At 37.1% G+C, this 22,880-nt stretch overlaps 1 protein-coding gene across 10 annotated transcripts in view; it reads right to left on the bottom strand.

The window, feature by feature from the left end:
• Positions 1–22,880, bottom strand: part of LOC126921419 (uncharacterized) — a 392,226-nt gene that overhangs the window by 203,318 nt on the left and 166,028 nt on the right. For 9 of the 10 annotated variants that reach the window (XR_007712335.1, XM_050732990.1, XM_050732989.1 and 6 more), the window contains 2 exons: positions 18,695–18,775; positions 12,880–13,102 (listed from right to left, as the gene is read on the bottom strand). Coding sequence is in view for 9 of the 10 variants with exons in the window: in XM_050732990.1 (XP_050588947.1) it covers positions 12,880–13,102; positions 18,695–18,775 (304 nt within the window). In the remaining variant the exon portion in view is untranslated. The remainder of the gene's footprint in view (positions 1–12,879; positions 13,103–18,694; positions 18,776–22,880) is intronic. The other variant, XM_050732994.1, reaches the window with a different exon arrangement.

Raw genomic sequence — 22,880 nt, 5'->3', positions numbered from 1 at the left:
TATATTTACTTTCGCAACTCTAAATTGAAGCTTTTCGAAAACGCTTTCGCGTTTAAAAATGAAATAAAGAACTGAAGATGTCTCTGTTCTAAAGAAATTTTTACGAATTCAGAATTTACAAAATTTTATACAAAGAGAATTCGGTATATAAAACTACAATAACACGAACCGTGTTACCTCCATCGCTACATTTATATCGTGAATATATAAGTTTCCTTAATAAAGAAACGAAGAAATCGTCATCACTGAGTCGTAGCGTTAAAACCTAATTAAAACCCAGTCGATACGATCGAGGGAAAAGGGAAAGTGGTAGGCTCGGCTTAATTTAATCTTCGCTTCGATCTGAAATGGAGCAACGAGCTTCGCTAGACGCAACACGCACACTGATTATCGCAAGCGAGATTATCGGGTACGCCTTTCGTTTGCAAAATAGCCACTGGCTGGTCGATAATGGGACAGAGATAACCAGGAGTACCGGGGCAAGTGTCGTCAGCTGAAGATAACATTCCTAGAGTTCAGGTAGCGCTCGTGAGTGCTGAGTTAACGTGTCAACCGCAAATGAAACGATTACTTTCGCAATTCCAGCAAAAATGTTTCTCTTAGATCTTTCCTTTGTAAACGTCGTGAAATAATTTCAGATAGAGCAATGATTTCTGTGATATTTATACCCAAATTTTTAATCTTCAAATTACGGTTAGTTTTCCACAAATTCTACGTTTCGTTTTCTATGCAAATGGTTCGTATTTTCCAATCTTTTTTGTTAAAATTTATCTTAACGAGTTTTATTGAATTTGGGAAATTTCCCAAGGTATTACTTCTCTTCGCCGTCTTTAATTTTTTTAAATCGATATTACGAGAGTTGGAGGGTTAATAAATGAAGCGAAAGCTGTTTTTTACGTTCATGAAACTCGAATCCGAAATTTTGCGAGATATCGAAACTCCTGAAATCCGGACGTTTATTTCCTTTCTCCAAAAGAGCATCCGTTTCGTCAGGAATTCAAGCTTGAGGAAATTTTGAACCGAAAAAATATGAAATCATATCAATTGTAGAAGGCATAAAATTTAAACAAGTTGCATTCGATTACTATTATAATAGCTAAATAAAAATAAATTAACGTCGTCACAATATCTTTGCATAATATTTATACAAATTATTATCTACCTGATAGTTTCGAGAGTTTTGAACCACTAAAGAATTATATAGTGTCCTGGTTGATAACCGTTTAGGACAAAAAATCGATGGTGATATAAAAATCCTTGCCGGCTCTAAAATAGTCCCCTATCAGTGGAGATACACCTGCGTATCACTGGTGTAATTATTTCTAATTAGCAGCAGTGATACGCGTGATCCTCCGATCAATTAAACTCCGGTAAAGGTGCGCGTGCCAAGCTTTTTTCTCGCGAACCTCGTGCAACCGCATTGTCAACGTTAATTAACGCGCAACGCACGCTCGTATAATCGCCATGGTTTTATTCGCGACTTATCACAAACCCTTAATTAACGACGAAACTATCGGCCCAGTCAATGATCCGCCATTTAATCTGCTAGAACTACTTTTCTACCACGAAGATAAGATCGAAAACCAATGGAACGTCAAAGCGAGCGTTCGAAAGTTGCAACGCCCTGAGCCGTGAGATTTCAGGCAATATTTTCGTCCCGCCAGGAATTCCGCGAATACCGACGCGTTTCACCAATTTTTCACCCTCTATGGCTTTAAACAGACACTCCGAGGGAAAATACATCCCGTACACGTTTCGCCATTTATTCGAACCCTTCGATTGACTTCTTTGAAAGTTTCCAAACTGTACAAATTGAACAGAAATACGTGTAATGATTTCTTCCTCCATTCCTTTTCTCATATGACGAATGTTATATAAATTTTGTATTTTTTACTCATAGCACTGATATGTTATTGCATTCTCAGTAAACGTATAATGCACATATATTTTATGCACATGTTGAGAATTGTGGATCATAATTGTCGAAATAAAAGTAAAGGAACACTAAGGTTACACTTAGAATTCATATTAAAATAGTTTCAAATTTATTTAATAAACGATTTCCAGGATCTTCGTCGATATACATTTGCACGCGTCTCAACACTCTCTTTGTCTCACCACTTTCCATATGACATTGCCAACGGAATAGTTACATTTATCTGTTTATCGAGACGCTGTACACACACATACTTCCATACACTCATATTCACATACGTGTGCCACTACTATGCGGCTAGTCTAGCACACAAAATTATACATATCTCAATAGTACATATATTTTATGAGAATAGCAACTTGTTTATGCCTTTACGAATATATTTCATACTTCACATTGATATCGTAGTATTGATGACCATCATTTATTTATTTTAACGGGTACCACCGTTTGAGAAAGTCAACACAGTAAAAAATGAATAAATAATATGCATAACAAGACGCGAAAACAGGGCTATGATATATCGCGTGACGTAAATTGTATACGATTTATAAAACAGCGAAGAGAACAACCAAAAAGGTCAAGCCGATGAGTGTACCGGCTGGCTTGACTACACATACGGGTTAATACAATCATTAACAGTAACGTTGGCTCGACATGGGGATACATGGAATAATGAGTGCCTGCTGAGGGTCCTAAGCGGGCCATTAAACTGAACTAAACTGAAGATGTCAGAGCATTCGAGGTGGTAATTTAGAATTTTGGAAAGAAATGACAAGTTGGATATAAGCATAAGTCGTTGAACGATAGGAAGTCCAAGCGAACTTAGAACTGTGCCATAATCATAGCAAGTTCTCGATATTGGCTTTTGAATTTTACGGGTAACGAAGCGCAAAAGCTTATGTTAAATTCTTTCCATGAAGTATATATGATCTTAACGAGATTCAAGTTAAAAACGAAGAAAAGTGGAGTAAAGGATTTTAAAGACGTTAGATATTATTAAAGCTAAATGCTGTCCTGACGGTGAGAGCTTGACGAGCATGATGGGAGATCGAAAGCTCTGGGAATTCTAAGAGAGAAGTATATCACATAATCTTTTTGATTATTAACATCAATTATTTACGATAAAAACTTAGATAAAGTTTAAACTAGCATACAATATCGTATTATATTACTTTGTTGAATAGTTTCCTCTACTTTAAAATGTTGATAACATTCTCGACTGTACTTTGCTCCGAAGTATCCTTCATAGAAAAATTAATTCCATAATGGACAATTTTTTATTTCATCCTAGCTATTTAAAACTAATTCTTTCCCCGGTAATCCTTCAGATCGCTAAAGAAACGATTCGCGATTGTTTTTCCTTCGAGCTTTTAATTAACCTTGTGGTACTTACTTAACGGTACAAAAGCGACGTCTTCGCGGTACAATATCGTCGCGGAAAACAGACGGTACCAAAGGAAACCGGCGGACGAGTGGCAGGCCACGCTAATTGCAATAACAATAGGCCGCCGCTTTGAAACTTTCTCCTCGGCTGACCGTGTGCTGAACCTTGAGGGGCTTCTAATTAGCAAGAACACGTACCGCTCGTGCAACCTCCTCATTCATAAATTCGTCCGCCATTCATGCTGGGGATCGGTGTACGAGATCCTGAGGCCACAAACACGTTCGTCGATTTCTTCAGCGAGAACCAGTAAGTACGATCGCGAATGAAATAACTCGATGAAACTGATTCGTCGAGCATGTGTATATCGTTGCTTTGCTTCTAAAAATAACGATCGCCAGCGGCTCTTAGATTTTGTCGTTGATGTTTAATGGGACGCAAAATAAATTACTGAAAAAGTGGAAAGGATAGCTAGCTTTATGAAACCGGATTTATCGAGACAAATGAATTTAGTTCTTTTGCAATTGATAAGATTTGTTCAATTTTATACAAACTTTATTATACAAACAAGATATATCTATATATATACAACTGACAACATAGAATCTAAATTCATGTTTGCTTCGTCTTCTAACTACTGTTACGTATACTTTACATATTAAATACATCCTGTGTATTTTTGTGCGTATAAATTCCCCATAAATGCATAAACAACCGCAGTATAATAATTAGATAACGTATATTTCTTGGAAGTGTTATAGGTATTAAGCATTTCTTAATGCTACTTCATGAATAAAATTGTTGCAACAAGCAGAACTTTAAAACACAAATATAACTTCTACTTTTATGACGTAAAAGAATTCCAAACCGTTCCACGTACATCTTCCAGAAATGAAAATCATATTTCGATAGACTATTTTTCCAGCTATTGACCAGTTAGCTGTTGCGACCTCTTTGAAAACTTTGAGAAGTGTGTGCGTAAAATGTGTCGCCAAAAGTAAGTAATGACGAGTATACTCGTCGAAAACAACTAACTGGTTAAAGGTACAATACGCTGAATTGTTTTGTAATACGTTAACAGAACAAAGGATTTACCGTCTTTAATTAAAGAGACGAATGTTTCATTGTTATATTCTAATACCTGGACACACCACTCCCTGATATACTGGAAATTACGTGCGATTTAAACAGACACGACGATAATTCCGTACTATTGTACAATATCCCCCATGTCAAGTATCTTCGACATCGAAACAGACAGCTGCACTTAGCCATAGAACTTTGACACGGGGATGCAATCGTATCGACAGCGATTATTGCTCCCGTCGTTCAAGCTACGTTTTCTCCTATCCGGAACACAATATGAGAGTGTCCATCAGGAAGGGAATTTGTCCAAATTTCCGAGGGCGAATTTCTCCTCGTTTCCACCAATTCTATTTTATCGTTAAACTACTTTGTTCGACTTAACTTTGCCAAATGTGAGGGCTTTGAGAAACAGAGGAAATTATTTCACGCTATTATGGCATGTAATTTTTAGCACAACGATCACTCACGATCGCGAGATTAACAAAAAATATTAATAGCAAATGTTAGAATGTTTGTTGGAAAATTTGTATACTCTGCAGTGCTTTTACTGGGAAATTTTAATAATTGTTTTCCATACTGGTCACAATATTTTTCAAATAGAAATAAGATTCATCTTAGGATTGTTTAATTATAATTAATTGCAGAAGTTTCAAAGCTGTAATTTAACAAGTAGTATCGATAATCAAGTAGAAATGCAAAGTAGGAATATTAACAAAGAAGAGACGATCGAATTTGAAGAGATCGTAAAGAAACGAATATCTTTCAACAACAGCAATTTGTCACGTGCCATATCTTTATGTTGGTACTTATTCCTTGCTCTCTCTGTTCGCGTCTACTCTGAACCTTTTAAAATCTTATACGTCTCGCGATAACAATGGATAAGTCCGAAGAAAATCCTTTCGATTAATGATGCCACAGATAACCTGCGGTTAGGGTCAACGTCACCCAGATATGGACAGTTTTACCCGGGATATCCGGATATTATCAGATTCTGGTCACTATGATCTCTTTGTGGGTGAGAATTTGTCCTAACCTAATTTTCGAATACCTTTTCTGAAACTACCTGTAAAAAAGATACCCCAGTTGCAACTTGTTATTCGAGACATCCCTCAATTGAAAATGTCTATAATCGCACGATTATAGAAACTTTGATCCTGAAGATATGATCTTGTAATAAATCCTTGAAGTATAAATACGACGTAAGTTATTTCTAAGAGAAATGAAACGACACGAAAGAAGATAGGCGATAAGTAAATTATTATATCCAATAAATTGGTAATTTCCAGTAAGAAATTAACTCGTCTTCTCCGGTCAAGAGGTTAATTACACCCTCATTCAATAAACGTATTCTCATGTATTTATCACGTCATATTTGAGTTACTCAAAATAATTACTCGCCCTATTTAACTATTCCACTAATCAACAAAATATTCGCCTGCGCCGTGATGCTATAAAACACTTTCTAGAAAATTTATCTATTGTGTATATGAATGTATGAAAATGTATATATTAAAACTATTACAAAATATCGCAAGGTATAAACGAAACTCTTCTATTTCACCCGTAAACGAAGCGGTTACTTCTGCCAATGGTTCGTCATAAATAAACAAAATTTTTGTTGTTATTTCTATATTCAGAGGTATGATCACAATAGTTATTACAATATTGCACGGATAAATCACACCGTTCTGAGCCGAAAAAACCTTTATTGCACACGCTTACATGGACTAGGGAAAAAAAACAAAGGAGCATCTTAAAACTATCGATCGAGTCTATCGATTGCATCTAGAACAATCTTTTAATTACTGTTTTTTGTAACTAGTGCATCCGCATGTGGAAGGCGAGCACAAACTCACGTTGTCATTTTCAACAATTTCTCTCAAGGAAGGAACCAGGCTTCTGTTTAATAGCCGACACGCTCTATGGATCGTTTCGCTTTGATCACTCGTTATTTTCCTCGTTGCTGCAGCCGGAACAGCTTTGTAGTTTCACGCGAGGAAACATGTAAGTCACGTTACGCCTTTATTGTGCCTTCAACGATGTTACGAACATTTTACTTCTACATATTTTTCTTGTTAACACCACGAAACAAAGAACCAGCGAGAAAAGTTGCATCGGCAATCAGTTATGCCTGTTTCTTCGTTGCAGAAGTAGAAGAAGCACTTCTCAGTGCCTGGAAAACTTCCGTACTCGATTGCGCGAACTTTATCTCGAATTCTTTCGACGTGACCCGTCGATCCTATCGAATCACCGCCAGCCAGATACCCTGCTAATTTCGTTTCCGGTCGATGGTAACTTCGACCAAGTTTTCGGTAAACTGGATAAAACGGACTATCCACTGTGAAGAAAAACTACTGCTCTATAATTACATGATTTGATATTGTGAATATAGAGATTTTGGATATCATAGAATTGTACTCGATTTTTTTTTTTTTTTTTTTCTTAACGAACCTATTTATGTAACTAAGGGATCTGTGATATTTAAGTTACGTTATGAAGATTTCTCGTGGTACAAGCTATTTGAAACAGGACGATGTCTTAAACACAGACCAACCTGTTTAATGAAACATCTGTTTCTTGAAATCAATTTTGTTGCAAAGTCTAATTGCAAATTCGACAAGATAACTTTGGAAGATTAATTTTCGAAAATTCATTTAGTGAAAAATTGTTTTTATAATATTTGCTCATAGATTTGTACGTATATAAGTCGTTTAGAAGGCATATTGATCAGCTGCATGGTAATGATGTCGCAAACGCTGCTTTTTATATTCTATGTTTACCTTGTAATTTACTATTACTTGTGTCATTTTCTAGTGATAAATGAATTCATGGAGGTAAGTGATTTGTTTCAAGAAATGAACATTAATCTTACGATTATGTAATGAAACTGAGAAATTGATAAAAGGAGTTTAGCTTTTGAGAGATCCATATGGGGGCTACAATGTTGGCATAAAAACTACAGGTTTAAATTTTACAGGAAGAAATTTCAATAAACATGGAAACGTTGGGGCTGTGTCGAAAGTCCACCGTGCCGTGGGTACATTTTCATGAATCCTCCCCGAGGAAACCTGAACGCTCGTAGAATATGTTAATTACAGTAATCAAAGAGCGGAACTAATTGAATTGAACGAGGTAAAAAGTTTCAGGCCGAAAATTAACATAAATTAGAAGAGCTATTAAAATCTTTTTTAGCCTGTTCCTGGGGCTGCAAGCTCGACTGGCTGTTTCGTAGCTGGTCGATTCGCCAAATGGTACCTAGATACCAGTGTCAGATACGAACGTCAATTTGTACCGATTCACCGAAAAGATTTTATCGTTATTGAACCGGCTCGTGTGTTTCCTTCCAATGTTCGCGTTTCAGTTTATTTAATTTCCTGAAAACATTTTCGCGAAAAACGTCGGTCTCTGTTTCGCGAAATGGACACTTGCATTTAGGAAATTAAACCGTCTATAAATATAATAACTCGTCCCTTCCCTTTTAACATGTATCACTCGTATTTTCCAACCAAAATCACTCGGTGGGATTATTCATCGTAAAAAAGAGAATTACTCAACGAATCCGTCATTTTGTTCAGTCTTAATCTCTCGCTTAAAAATATAGTTCTCGAAGTAAAAATCATTGAAAAATGTATATACGTATAATTATTTTGATTTTCTCGTTTTAGAATATTACTATTTTTTAATTCTACTCGTCAAGAAGTATCATGCTACGATTTAAAAAAGGTCACAAATTTGACATATAATAAAACGAAGTAGTGCCTAATCTTCTTTTAAAAATACAAAAGTCGTTAGCTTGGAGCTCATGTTCGCACGCTTTCTCCGGTTTATATAGAGCCGAAAAGTCGCCGAACAGCTGTTCGACAAAAGCTACGTCACGAAATTTCACTTGCGCAACTACGCAACGCGTGCTATGTAGAGCTCGCATAGGAACAATCAAAGTACTGTCCACTGTGATTTATAACGTCCCCACTCGATGAATAGGACCTTAATCAACTCTCCTACCGCGATTAATTATTATTCGTAACGGCGGCATACACGCGCGTGCCACCAAGCCGCTAGACACGTCAATACGCATCGCGTCCAAAGGCCTCCACTTTGCTCCACCAAATTATTCATTCCTTCCACAACCTTGTTTAACCCTTATTTGCAATCTTAAATTGACATTTTCATTAGGTCTACCAGTTGACTTTGCACACGAGTAATTACTAGTTATTTATTTTACTTCTCAAAATGTACGGTTTTATAATTTGTATAAATTCGTTTCTTTCTACTTTCAAGTGTATTTTATGATGTACGATTAATCACGCAGGGGGAAAGTGTTATTCGAATCAATAAACTCTATCGTATCACCAAACCACGGATTTTGCTGTAAATTCGTTTAGAATCGTGCGATATAGTAAGAGAAGGATATTAAATTTGAAAAATCTCGCGATATCTTATAACGTATCACACTGTGACCGGATTAAATAAAAAGATACATGAAATAGACACACAGTAGAGTGCAAAGGATTATTCAGTATAATTGCACGAGTGTTGGCGAGAGTTGGTCGAAATTCGAGTTAATGGAGGCGGCGGTAATTACGAAATAATATAAAAGTAAACCGAAAGTATTCCACGGACGCATGAATTTCAGTTGCGCCACTATTTTATCCCTATATTTTATTACCCTTTTATTTGACCGCGAGCCGCGGAGTGTTCGTAATTAAAATTAATTCGCTCGGCCGCAAAAAACCTTCGAATAATTCCAGCCGGCTAGGCTACGTGGAAACCGCGTAAAAAGTCTTTCGCCGCCGACGTAATGCACTCATTTCCATCACGAATTTCCATGGGATCCTACGTGTAGACGAATTGAAAGAACGTTGTACGCGACCGTTGGATTCCGCTTTGTAGAGGTTTTCGTTGAAGTCGATCAAAGAACTGATTGCTCGCGTGAAAGAAACGAATTATTTCGGCGGATTATATGAATACGAATTTATACCAAATACTTGACCAGTCGTCCTAATTGCGTTCGTATTCACATTAAGCTACAACGAAACGGGATCAATAATCTGAATAATTATACAGTTCAGTAAGTTAGGATCATTTTTACGAGCATTATCGTATCACGAAAACAAGAAATCAATCAAAGAAGCTGATAACGCTAATTAATCTTTTCTTGCTTTAAAAAAAAAAAAAAAAAAGACTGGAATCAAATAATCGAAATTGAGGAACGTCACTAAAGTAGATACAATTACCATAATAACCATGAAAAACATGGATAGCTCTTTTAATACGGTCGTACGTGGAACTTAATAACATCGCAGCTGGTAGCTTCTAAATATCCCGAAATTAAATTTTTGTCCAACCATCCTTTAATTAAAAGGCACCCCGTCAATGGCATCAAACGAAATTGCACCTAGTTTGGTACAGAGAGAGGACGGTGCCAAAGTATTCTAGGTTCCCCTAATTTTCCCTATGGTAGTGTTAATAATAAAAGAAAGAATTCGAAGAAAGAGCTCGAGTTAACACGCTGCTTCGTCCAGTTGAGCGAGTGTAGTGAAGAAAGTCGACTGATTAATCGCATGCAAATGCCCTGTGACGACACCTCGAAGAAGTTTAATATGTACTTTGTCAGAAAACGTGTGCCTGGGTCTGCTAAAGGTCAAACGAACACGCTGTAAAAGGGATTTCATCATACTTTCAACCGTATCTAAAGCTGTTTTTCCGCATTACCTAACGTGAATCAATAACGTAAAAAGGCAACTAACGTTGTAAATTGTTTCTGGGCGATTAGGTGGAATGTACGGTCTATTAAGGCTGTCGCTTATTTGAAAGCATAATATATGAGCTTCTCAGAAGTCAAAATGATTAACTTTTTCTGAATTTCTTAACTTTGTTGCATAAGTACAAGATTAATATTCGATTATCAAAAACATGGACGACTCGTTCATTGCAAGAAGATGTCATAAATAATAGTGAATTCTAAGGTAAATTTAAAAAACAATGTTTATATCAACATCATCGCTTTTCTGTATTTTTCAATTTATGCAATCGATTAAGGTGGCTTCTGAGTAGCTCATACGAATGACATCAGACGAATGTCGATAAATTTACATTATACGTTTGAGACCAGGTCGACTTAAGTTCGTTAAAATTGACCCAATTGAATAATATGCACTTGGCGACAAGAATCAACCACTTAACTGGTTCTCTAACTATATCAAAAGTGGATTTGTCATGTTTATTCCGTGTGCTCTTCAAATAAGTAATTATAGCCTCGACATAATAACAGAATGTTACGAATGAAATATTTATTTCCTTAATGAAGTCATTATTTCTTTCTGAATCCTAACATGTTCCAAATGTTCCAGCGAGAATATATATCGTGTGAATTTCCAACTTTACTCTTTTCACAATTATGTACACAATTATAGGTTTCTACGCTTCATCTATAACAGAAAGTTAACAGCGCCAGAAAGAGTTTTCACACGAATTCGACAATAGGACTTCACTTTAGCTATAATCGACCCTAAATGCTGTAGAAACGAAGAAACGGGCACGGGCAAAGGGATAAGTCGTTAGAATTGCCGGCGACGAAAACGCGACACGCCGCGAAACGTCGTTAATTTCGGAATAATCGCCGCGTATCGACGCGAGCGGGTGCGAACGTTCGCTGTCGCCTGCTGCTCGCTCCAATTTAATATGGAAATCCTGCGCTACGCCCTATCGAGAAAATCAATTACGTCTAATGAATACAACATGAAGGGTTAAAGGGTTCGGCAGGAATCTGCGCGCACTTTTCCCCCCGATTCGAGTGACGTTCGAACGGCAAGAAAGAACAGGGTGAAAATTTCCAGTCGAATTGCGGCGGCCGCGACAACGTTTCCAAGATCATTTGATTAAACGTGACTGTTTTTCGAACGAAGCTAAATGGTGGCGCTGAAATGAAGTCAGTTGGAAAAGTTATATAGCCAATTAATGAAATCTCAGAGCAATTTGACGATTAAATCACGATCCGTCTGAACTATTATCGTGTGAATTTTCATATTTTCTTATCGAATGGAATATGAAATAGCATCGTTTTTCTGTTAATTACGATTTTATAAAATATTGGTCGTTTCTTTTAGTATAAGAGTCCCATAATATGACAGATAAGTGCAAACATTATACCCATTTCTAATTTTATGACTAACTTCTGGTGAGAGAGAAATTATGTCTCATTTCTGACGAGAGGAAAATTATGGCTCATAATTCTAAATACGTAGCTATATGATGCTTACAGTGGAAACGAAAGAAAAGAAGAGAAAACGTAGAAGCATATAATCAAGGAGCGGAGAAGGAATTTTAAATTTAATGAATATACCGCTTTTTTTAAGATGTAGAAAGCGTAATATAATTATCGTGCGTTGTCAGTTGGAAATTAAAAGAACATTAATAATGAAAGAAAGGACAGAAGGATTTAATGCGATATTTCGACTAGAAACTAACGAGCTACGTTGATTTCAAACGCGTTGGTAAGCTGTCGTTAGACGATGGTTACAATATTTTCACACGTTACGACTTATTCCATTATGGTTACGTCTAATGAATACAACATGAAGGGTTTAAGGGTGTTCAACAAAAATCAGCGCGCGTTTCAACCCCATCGAAAACACAGCTAACTGAATTCATGCTTGAGTGGGTCGAAGAAATGCGATTTGTCAAGCTGCGAACAGCACTGGACCGCATTAAGAAACGCCGACGCGACATCAATTAAAGATTACACAGTATTCAACCCTTTCACGAGCTGGCGGCTAATGGACTTTAAACATTAAACGAATTGTTAGCATTGCTAATGTTAATACGAACATTATCACGCGGCGACAGAAAAATAAAAAAGAGTCAAATCTTAACGTAATCTTCATATGCACCTCGTCAAAAGATTCATCAAAAGGCTGCATTATTTTATTTAATTTAACAATTATAACCAGTGACGTGCCAGGTGCGTGGCTTATCTTATCCTTCGATAAATAATATAACAAGCTTAGCTGGAAAGAGTTAAAACTAACGTAGTATCGACAAAGAAACAACTGTTTCGATGCATCGAAACAACTCGAGTTCTTTTCTCTTCTTGAAGTTCTTAAAATATTTGCCTCTTAACCGAGCGACAAAGGCCATTTAAACAGCTGATCCTCGCTTATTTCGAGCTGCATGTAACATACAAAGACAAATCAAAGAAACCGTTTCACAGACACGCGGACGTGCACTACAGTCTAACCAACTTCTATTTATTCAACCGAGATTTCGTCATCTTCCTTTTGTTTGCCCTTTTAAAAAGAAGTAAAAATTCGGTGGTGGTTTTCGTAAGTACTAACCAATGCCGTCATGGTTCACTCGGTTGACCGAGTTCTCCAGTCCGAACAAGTCGTGTAAACACAGTGTCTAAGCAAACGGTCGCGTGAAAAACGGACGGGTTCAAGTTGAACGACCGATGGAAAACGGAGGATCCACTTACCTTCGCAGGGTCAGACTTCTCGGACTCGTCGTTGAAGGTCTGCGAGCCACGAGACATGGTGTTCCTACGGGGTGTCGTGGTGCCATCCTGCGAGGGGCGAACAAACTCGATTCTGCCACCCTCGACGACGATGTTCGGGGCTGGTGGAAAATTCTCTGCGTTACCGAGCGGGTCGCAGTAGCCTAGGAGCCCGGCTTTCTCCCCGTACAGGGGGTGAATTTGTCTGCAACAGTCGGTAAAGACGCGCCACTGTTAGAGGGTTGCAAATCCAGATGGAGTTTTCAACTTAAATTCTAGAACGAGAGTTGCTAACAGAAAAGGAACCGCAGGTTTCCGGTGAAAGTCTTCTCACGAGGAATTTAAATCGCTAGCTGAGTGGCCCGAACAATGAATCACGAGCGAATGAGCAACCACTTCGAACAAGAGATATTGTAAATTTACACGTGAATACGGATAATTCGTACGCGGCGAGAATTCCGAGGCGAATCGAATTGATCGCGCCGAGGTGAAAGCTGCTTTTAATCGGGACATTTATCGATGAAACTGCGGGCTAACGAAATTAAAAACCGACTGGCGTTTAATCGTCCATCGGCGATGCATTCTTCTCCCTGCCGTTTTCCGATAAAACGGAACGCTTTTGCGCGCGTATGATCTCCAATGATTTAATATTCCATTCGTCTCTGTCCTCGCAGAGAGTAAACGAACCGCGAAAACGCGCCAACAGCTCTAAAAGTATTCGACCAGGATTGAATCGCCAATTTAAGGGAATAAATCTGACCGCTAGCTGACTCGAGGCTCATTGAAATTGAAATTGGTAAATGAAAATTTGTGAAGTACTTGCTTTGGAAACCAAATAGAAGATAGTAGACGATACGATTATCAATCGGGAATTTGAAATGCAAAACGATCCACTTATTGATTTTACGTACTGCGTACGCGTAATGGGGAAAAATAGCAATCCGATTCATCGGTGATATGGAAACCGTATTCACTAGCTCGCGAAACTGCTTAAACACGTGTTATAGAAAGCTTCTATGAATATATTGTGCCTGTTTGTCGCTCACTAGCATCGTACTGCAACACGACTATCATTATTACATTGGTTTACAATCAATCTAAAGATGTATACAGAAATTACAAGATATTTATTGCAAACATATATTTAATAAAAAATTAATATACAGTATGAATAGTTATCTTAAAACAAAGTAATAGTAAAGCGTTAAATATAATCCCATTGAATATTAAAGCTTATTAATGTAGTGCATCGTTAGCTATTTCAACACTTTGATGATCTTTATAAAATATATTATACCTGAACTTGAATATCTTGTAATTTCTAAATGTATCTCCAAATTAGTTTTAAACTTCACCGATATAATCATGACAGTCTTAAAGCAAGGCTATTCAAATCTTGGAATACATTCCGTAGAATACGCATAATATATAAAAATAAATAAATAGTATCTACAAACTTAGAATACTTTCGTGAGATCGTGTACATAGGTAAAATTAATTAACAAAATTAGTTCATATTAAATAAAAACGATGTTGACAATATAGTGGTCGTAGAACCTTGATTACGTGGGGAAGGTTTCTTGATGCGGTCGCGACGACGATTAAAACCGCTGCCGTTCTGGTCGATGAGATAAAAACTACGGGGAGGAAATTACATTACCGCTAGTTGAATTTTCACGGCAGACGCTCACGGCACATCATGACTAAAAGGACAGTGCATACGCAATTCTCGCTTTTTCTGCCTTTTGTAACGTGAGCTAGACCGAGTAAAAATGTTTCGCAACTTTGGATCTAACGTTGCGCCGGCGCGGCGATGCACGCGATACTTTACTGAATTAACGCATAACGTCTTTCTTGCGAGCGAATGAGTTTCATTAGCAACGGGTTTCGTAACATTTTTGTAACTGGCATTTGCGCTCGTGTCAGTGAACTCGTTTAATTTTCCTGTTTATTTCATTGAAGTCACAGCTTCGCAAAGAATTGTGAATCAGCATTGAATTTATTATACAGAGCGAAAAATTTCTTACGGCCAAGCTATTTCAACATATCCTTTAAGTACCTGTAGATAAGATGTTGTATGAACATTAATCGTTTGAAGTTTTTACAAAAATTGTAATAAAAATGCGATACATAAAAAAAGAACAGTACTCTCAAAAACCAACTGATTTTTGATTAAATTCTTATTTGTAAGGAATTTTGAAATTTTTATTTGTAAGCTATATCAAATAAGAATTTATACTTGTGGTTAACTAATAAAAAGAGTCGGTGATTTGTCCATTGAAATAGGACAGGATGAAATTTGTACAATAATAAAATAAAAAAGTTCGTGCATCTTATATAACCATGTTATTCTTGTTTTAACAAAAATGGTGAAGATTTTGAAGAAGCGATGATATTAATTATTAAGCAATTCTCATCTTGTACCATAGTAACCTCGAGTTACCGTCCTCTTTATACTTCATATTTTTGTTATAAAATTTTAATAAATTTATTCTCACGAAACACGCTAGCAAAGGAAACTCAAAGTTTGACTAGAAGAAGCAGGGACTGCGTATATTAAATTTTCCGGGTTAAACTTGTGTAACAGGTCAATTTGTTAAGCCATCAAACTTAAACAGGGTCGCATTTTTTAATCAGGTAAAGCGTACCAATTCGTGTACTTTAGAGATTGAGGTCAAGTTGGACCTGTTCCATGAGTTACGTAACTAGCACTTCACTCTATTGCATTGCAGCTGAGAAAAAGTTTAAAGTTGCGAGCACTTATGTGTCAATGTGTCGTCAAATGAAACATGCACCGCTGCTTTTTTATTAAGTGTCAAGTTCATTCTATTTCTATTTTTATTTTTATTTAATAATGAATCCAACCTTGTCGATTTAATTTCCAAATTATTTCCAGCGTTTTCTATGGAAAGCTTTTTAACAGTGAACGACGGCCTAATTCTCACGGATGCGATTGTAATATATTGTAGAACACTCTGACATCACCTAATGCATTACACCAGTTTTATACGTGCATTTCAATGCAACGCGCGGTTATTGAGCAACCGGAAAACTGACCGACTTAACCAAGCAACTTAAACGCTGACAAAGCCATTTGGTTGATTATTCGTTCACGCTTGGCGCCGATTATGCGAGGAGTGCATTTGCGTATCAACGACAGTAATCTTACGAAGGCTCAACTTCGATACAATTACAAAGAGATCGACTAATAGCACATCCATTTTCACACGTTTATCGGACGCCACTCTATAGAAACTTACATCTTACGTCTATTAAAAACGTTTTACTATTGTGACAACAATACTAACTGACAGACCGAGACTTTGACATTATGCTATTAACCGTATTAAAATATGTATTGATATATCTCTAGCATGTACATGGCATGTACATACTATACTTTCAAAGAAAATTAAAGTCCATTATCGAATTTCACGTTATTTGAAAGGTGCATTTACGAGATGATTTATTAACAAAGCCACAATAATAGAAGAAGATGAAATATTTATGGAAATCTGAAAAACAGAAAGACCGGGCACCAACATAACATGAAATCGTAATTTCGTGGAGAGAATGAGTAATCGGTTTATCGTACATTCATGGATGTTTCGAGAGAGCATAAAATCAATAGCACTCTTTGCACACAAACCACATTATTATGTTTTAATAAAAAAAAAAAAAAGAAAGAAAGATACACCAAGGATATTGGTTTTTAAGTTGCGTATAAAGTGACTTTTTATCATTTACGCTGAATCATCGTAAAAGTTTCCATCGAATTTGAACTGACGTGAAATTGAACGCGATAAAGCGCAGTGCTGATTCCAGATTGTAATAGAGCCACGAAAAGTTGAAGAAATCCCATAAATTTCACGTTTATCACTCGAGATGAAGAGTATTTTTATGATATTCGTTTATTCGAACTCAAATAATCATTTATATCTGCCAAGATTTGATCGAAATGTTCATCCAATAGCAAATATTTATGTCACGTTCCAATTTCTGAAATATTTAATAATAGCTTGAATACGATGAAAAATGTGTTTGCGCTGAGAAATTTTTCGATGAAAAAGAACAGCACGACGTTTTAATATTCCAAAGAAGAATGAAAATTTTCCAATTTACAATATCGTACTGTGACATTCGACGAAGCTATTTTACAACTGACCTGCTAGCACTAGGTCAGCTGAATTGATGAACACAAATAGCACTGCAAGTTATGCGAACGATGCAACCACGCGAAACGATCGTGCAAATATTTCGAGGAGAATTTCGAGGGTAATGCTCAGGCGTACACGATCCATTGGATTGTTAACTGGCTACTGGCCGACCAAAATTTCCAAGCGAAACTGAGCAATATTGGTAAACTTCGAACATTATTCGTCTGGAATAAGATTTACAGCAGAGAGTGATTTTCTAACGTATGTTTCCCTTTGCCCATGACAAAAATGAAATGCATTAATGACAAACAAATTTTTAAATTATACATGCATATCTGAATAAAAAATTCCTTATCGTCGTTTGAATTTCTCAAATAAATTTCCAAACTTTTATATGAAAAAGAAAAACCTCTTTAAATAAGAATCAATATTAAAACTTAACTAATACATTGCGACTCTAGCTACGAAACAAGTTTCGCTATTCTCTTTCTCCGCAGAATAATCCATACGCTATTGAAAATCAGCAACATATTTTAATTAGACGGTGGAACGAGTTGCCTTCTAATTATGACTGCTTTCGAATCTCTCGCGTCTCGTCGTTTTCATATCACCGCCATGGAATTTTCCTTTCCTTTCTTTCTATATTCTTTTTCTTTTTTACTGCTCTCTCGCTGCGCAAAGCGAAACACACATGAGCCAGGAAAAAGAGAAGAAGAGCGAGAAAACAAAGGAAAGCTACGTGGATGCTTGATAATAAGTGGTTTAGCCGGGAAATGTGATAGGGTGAATCTCTCTCTCTCTCTCTCTCTCTCTCTCTCTCCCTCTCATCAGGTGGCGAATAAGAGTTCACGGGGGTTTGATTCCACCGTAGTTGACAGAGCCAAGGGCTCGAAATATCACGTGTCGACGAGGAAATAAAATAGGCGTTTCAGTGTGCACGGCGAATGGTTTATTGTTGCCAGGCTTATCGAACGTCAAGCCTTCGTCGAGGGGTGAATCTCGGTGGGTAGAGGATGAAATGTACCAGCACGGTTAAAAATAGAATTTCCTGAGTACGCTTCAGGAACTACGGTTTATTAGCACTTCGAACGCAAATACGATGAAATTAAATCGGCAAAGAACCAGTTGCCTTTCAACTAATTGAATTAATACAATTACGAAGCTTTCGCCGTTGTTCGATACGAATTTTCAATTGAATCCTATGTATTCCAGAGGATAATAATTCATAATGATAATATGATTGTAGTAAATTAATCCGACAAATGTTATCGACAGCATTGAAGTCACTTGGGACATGACTTTTGTATTATTTCTGAATTGCGCTCTCTTGAAAATGAACACACCTGGCTGAACACGGAATAAGTTATGTATAGATTACGAACAGAATCTTTTAAATTACTTTTATGAATTATATACTAAGAGCACAGTTCCAATTGATATAGATACATCATAGCCTCTCCTTAATGTAGGTCGAAGCCCTTCAGGAAGATGAACAACCCCGACCATGAGAAACGGAGTCCTTCGACACTGCCTGGCCAAGTTTTCCAATTAACCCGTGTTTATTACGCGGGAAATCGAGGTCGAGGTTTTTCATTCGCTTTCAAAGGGTGAGAAAAGGCTGCAATCGCAAAGTAGCTTACCTGGGTGATGGTATGGGACGAGGCTTATCAAGCGCCAGATCCGAGCTCAGGGGCGAATCAGGTCCGCGGACGCTGGAAGCCCTAGGCAAACAGAATTATCGTTAGCTCGATTGCTATTCGGAAGCCAATAACGTATAAAGAAGGCTGTATCTTACGTTTGCCTTTATGGAAGTCGATACCCAGCAAGTAGTGCATATATATGTATACATAAGTATCCATACTATCATCACACACACATATTTCAGATTAACTTACAATATAGTATCTGACCCTATAAGAGAGACATTATTACAACCTATAATATCTATAAACACTGTACAAAGCTTTAAAACAATTTGATGAAAACTATCTCCTTACTGAATTTCATGGAATCGTGCAGTAGGTACGCGGTGTGCTTTGCAAAATATTACTCGATTTATGTACAGGGGAAATGCTAATCTAGCCTACAATTTCACAACAGCTATGTTCTCGCAGAACTTTACGGGATAGAACAATCGGTATATGGTGTGTTTTGCAATATAGATATTAATCGATTTATGTATAGGAGAAATGCCAATCTAACTTACAGTTTCACAACAGCTGGTGACGCTGCAGAACTTTACGGGATACAGCAATCGATGCATGGTGTGCTTTGCAGCATACATATTAATTGATTTGTGTATAGGGGAAATGCCAATCTAACGTACAGTTCGAGAACAGCTGTTTAGTTGCGGAACTTTACGGGTTAGAACAATCGATACACGATGAGCTTTGCGACATATTAATCAATTTATGTGTAGATGAGACGTCAATATAACCTACAATGTTCACAAACACCATATAAAATTTTGAAGTACTTTTACGATGACTGTGTTGTTACCAAAGCTCACAAGATCGAACAATCGTTTTACAATGTACTTTTAATGTATTAATTAACTAACACGTTATGTAAGAGATGTATTATTTACGAGTTTTTATTTTCACGAGTTGAAATTTTCTGTCACTGTCCACAAACTATGGCGACGTATTAATTGCGAATTAGATCTACGCATGCGCACATCCTCTAAGTTACGCGCCAGGACAGTAAAAACGCGCGCAGGCGCGCGGATTTTGAAAGATCTATAATCGATATCACAGTTACACGACGTACGTAATCAAAGTTTCTAACCATTATGGAATATTTATAGAAAGACCTTCTTTATTACTGGTATCGATCCTTATAATTATGAATAGCACAGGATGGACGATGTATGATTTAAGACACGCATTTACGTAATTCTGCGGCGTTTAAAATTCCCTCAAGCTCTCGACTTATTAAATCATCGTTCGAACTGCTATAATTACGCTATGAAAATAAAGTGTCCGGGATCGATCGTAAATTACACGGTATGCGGTTTAAATTATTGGAAAACGGGTATCTCTCCGGTAGACGGGTCAAACGATTATTCTGAGAATAAGCTTTACAGGATATTCACCCTTCTGTATGGCGTTACATGTCGACGTCGTTACCATACATACGCAAGTACTTACGTACAGTGTCGTGGTTATTCAGACGCAACGAAGCATCATCAGAATCGTCTCGTGAATTTCTTTTTATGACAACGCACGCACGTAATTTGTTGCACTTGCGTAACACCCGAGAACCTCGTCCACGCTTTTACGGATCGTATGCTTTTAAATAATTTTGAATAAATAAAACGGCTCCCGTATCGAAGTTAAAATGTAAAATTTATTTTCGCGGGCCATACCCGCTATAGATCTATTTTCATTGCCCTTATCTCGATCAGCGATACAGAAAAAACGACGTTCGATTCGAACGAATTACGATTACATAATCACGATTCAATATGCGTTTCTCCCCATTACGATATTTATATCTTCGTTCCCGGTATATGACAAGGCCCGATATCATGAACTCGCCTTTCGTGAGAACGTGCTGTAACTCAACTTCTGGCGCCCGACTGCGTGACATAAATTAATAAGTTGGACGAATAAACGCGACAGCCTTGGATACTTTACGCGCAATCGTAGAATTGATGCTTTTCGTTTTACGACAGACATCCCGGATGCAAAGGCGATCGCGTGATCGTACCGATAAATATGTTGTAAAAATTTGCCGTGATCGTTTCGCCGATTCGGCCTTAACGTTAGGATTATGTAACGATATCGTCTTATTTCGTAGCCGAACTTTTCAATTGATTCATTTATACCCATAAACACTCTATTTCCTTTTGATTCGTAAGTAGCTTCGCGTGTTCGCTCCATTGTGTAGTTCGATATCGTAATAGGCTATTTTGCGTGAAAAAGATAGTTATAAAACGAACTTAGTTGAATAGAGGAACTTTCTAATGCCGTGATTAATGCGTGGTTTTAAGCAGCCTAGACCCAGGCTAAGAAGTTTGGCGTGATTGACCGATACTCCAAGCCATAGTTCCGTTATCTCATCCCTAAATCCACTTAAAACTACACTCAACGCTGGTAATTATTCCCCGCTGTCGCAAGAGAGCTATAGAGCTTCCACCAACTTAAAAGTTGTAATTAATCACTATTTCAACTTGGAACGAACGTTTTTTGCAGAACATCTTACACTCGGAAAAACCGTCAAGTATTTTCTACTTTGTAGACTGCAAACCTCCTTAAATCTATTCAGAAGCGGTACATTCTTTACAGTTTTATCGCTGTTCCATGGACATTTCACCAAAATTGTATTGTGAGAAGCCGATTTAAAATCCTATACCCTCGTTGCTACTTTCGATCAATACTTTACGCAATAATAAAAGGATACAAGTTGTTACACAATCTCTGTTATAGAAGATAATAGTAATCAGTAAATACTGTACCGTAAGGATATTATCTTATAAGCGATTCGATGGTTATATTTGCTATATCCAATCTTCTTCCTTTTCCCTTGGCTCACTGTAACAAGATTTGCCGGACGAAGACAATCGCGACTACGAGATTCCTTTCTCAGTTTCAAACTGCTTGGGCAGTTATTTCCCTGATTAATGCCCCGACGAGAGTAAATATATTTCAACATAATGAAAGAGAAAGAGGATACTCTAAGTGGATTTCCAGTCGGTAGAAACGTGCAATTACGAGGTTCTGGCTAATTAATAATAATCATCTGCGGATCGCTCCTCGTGATAAAGCCTGTATATTATCACGGGTTCCAACTGAACCAGTCGTTTGTAATTACGTCTGTCTTTGGAAGTGGCGATCCAGACTCACGGTTAACACGTATTTATCTCAATTAAAATACCGGCTCCTTCTGAAAACGTCTACGATTGCTTGTACACAGTTAGATCCATCGTTAATCAATTAAAAAGCAAACCGTGCACAGGATGTCTGTAATTAGACTTATTCGATTGATTTCACGAGTACGTAAGAACTCGTTTCTTTGTACGATACACCTATCATCTGTCTAAATATTTTCTGTCGTTTGTCTCGTTAATACACTGCCTAGAGAATTTCTCCTTTCAAATGAATCTGGAAGCAGAATCGATCTGTTAACCTTAGTTTTTGAAAAACATGATTTTATTGTAAAAAAATAATATATATATATATATAATTTTGGATGGAAAATTAAGAATATCAAGATAATTCAATTTACTTTTCAATCGCAGAACAGTTGGAAATTGCTGCGCGTTATTTGGAACGTAAAACAAAATAAAGGATCTAAAATTACTCGTAAGAGATATTGTTCCATACGTTTGTATAAAAAAGTAATTAGCAACAATTTCGTTGACAAACATTTTGACGGCTGAAACGCTGTTCTCCACTATTTCACATATTTCTGTTTATTTAATTCAAACCAAATACTGGTTCAATCAGTAACGAAAATGAATGAATAACACATTTGAGTTAAACGAAAAATCAATAGCTTTCATTAAAAGTTAATAACGGCAGGAAAAGCGAGACTATTGGAACGAGAAAGAAAACGCGTAGGACATGGACGAAAAGTGGTCGTGTAAAAGAATGGCACGGCTTCGTTCAGTTGCTGTATAATTGGCAAAAAGGGCTTTGTATTTTGGAACTTTCATTCACTTGATAGATTCGCGCGCGACTTCATTATTTCTGCGTTGCTTATCGAGAGCATCGAACGCTATCGAGATTTTAATTTTCAGGACGAGATGTGCACGCTGTTGCTCTGCTAGAAGTAACGAAAAACGGATCGATCCGGCGAGTCGACTGAACGTGAATTTCCATG

Source organism: Bombus affinis, chromosome 10 (genome assembly GCF_024516045.1).
Source record: "Bombus affinis isolate iyBomAffi1 chromosome 10, iyBomAffi1.2, whole genome shotgun sequence".
NCBI lineage: Eukaryota > Metazoa > Arthropoda > Insecta > Hymenoptera > Apidae > Bombus > Bombus affinis.
The sequence above is the reverse complement of the archived record's forward strand: the minus strand, read 5'-3'. Positions and strand labels throughout refer to the sequence as shown.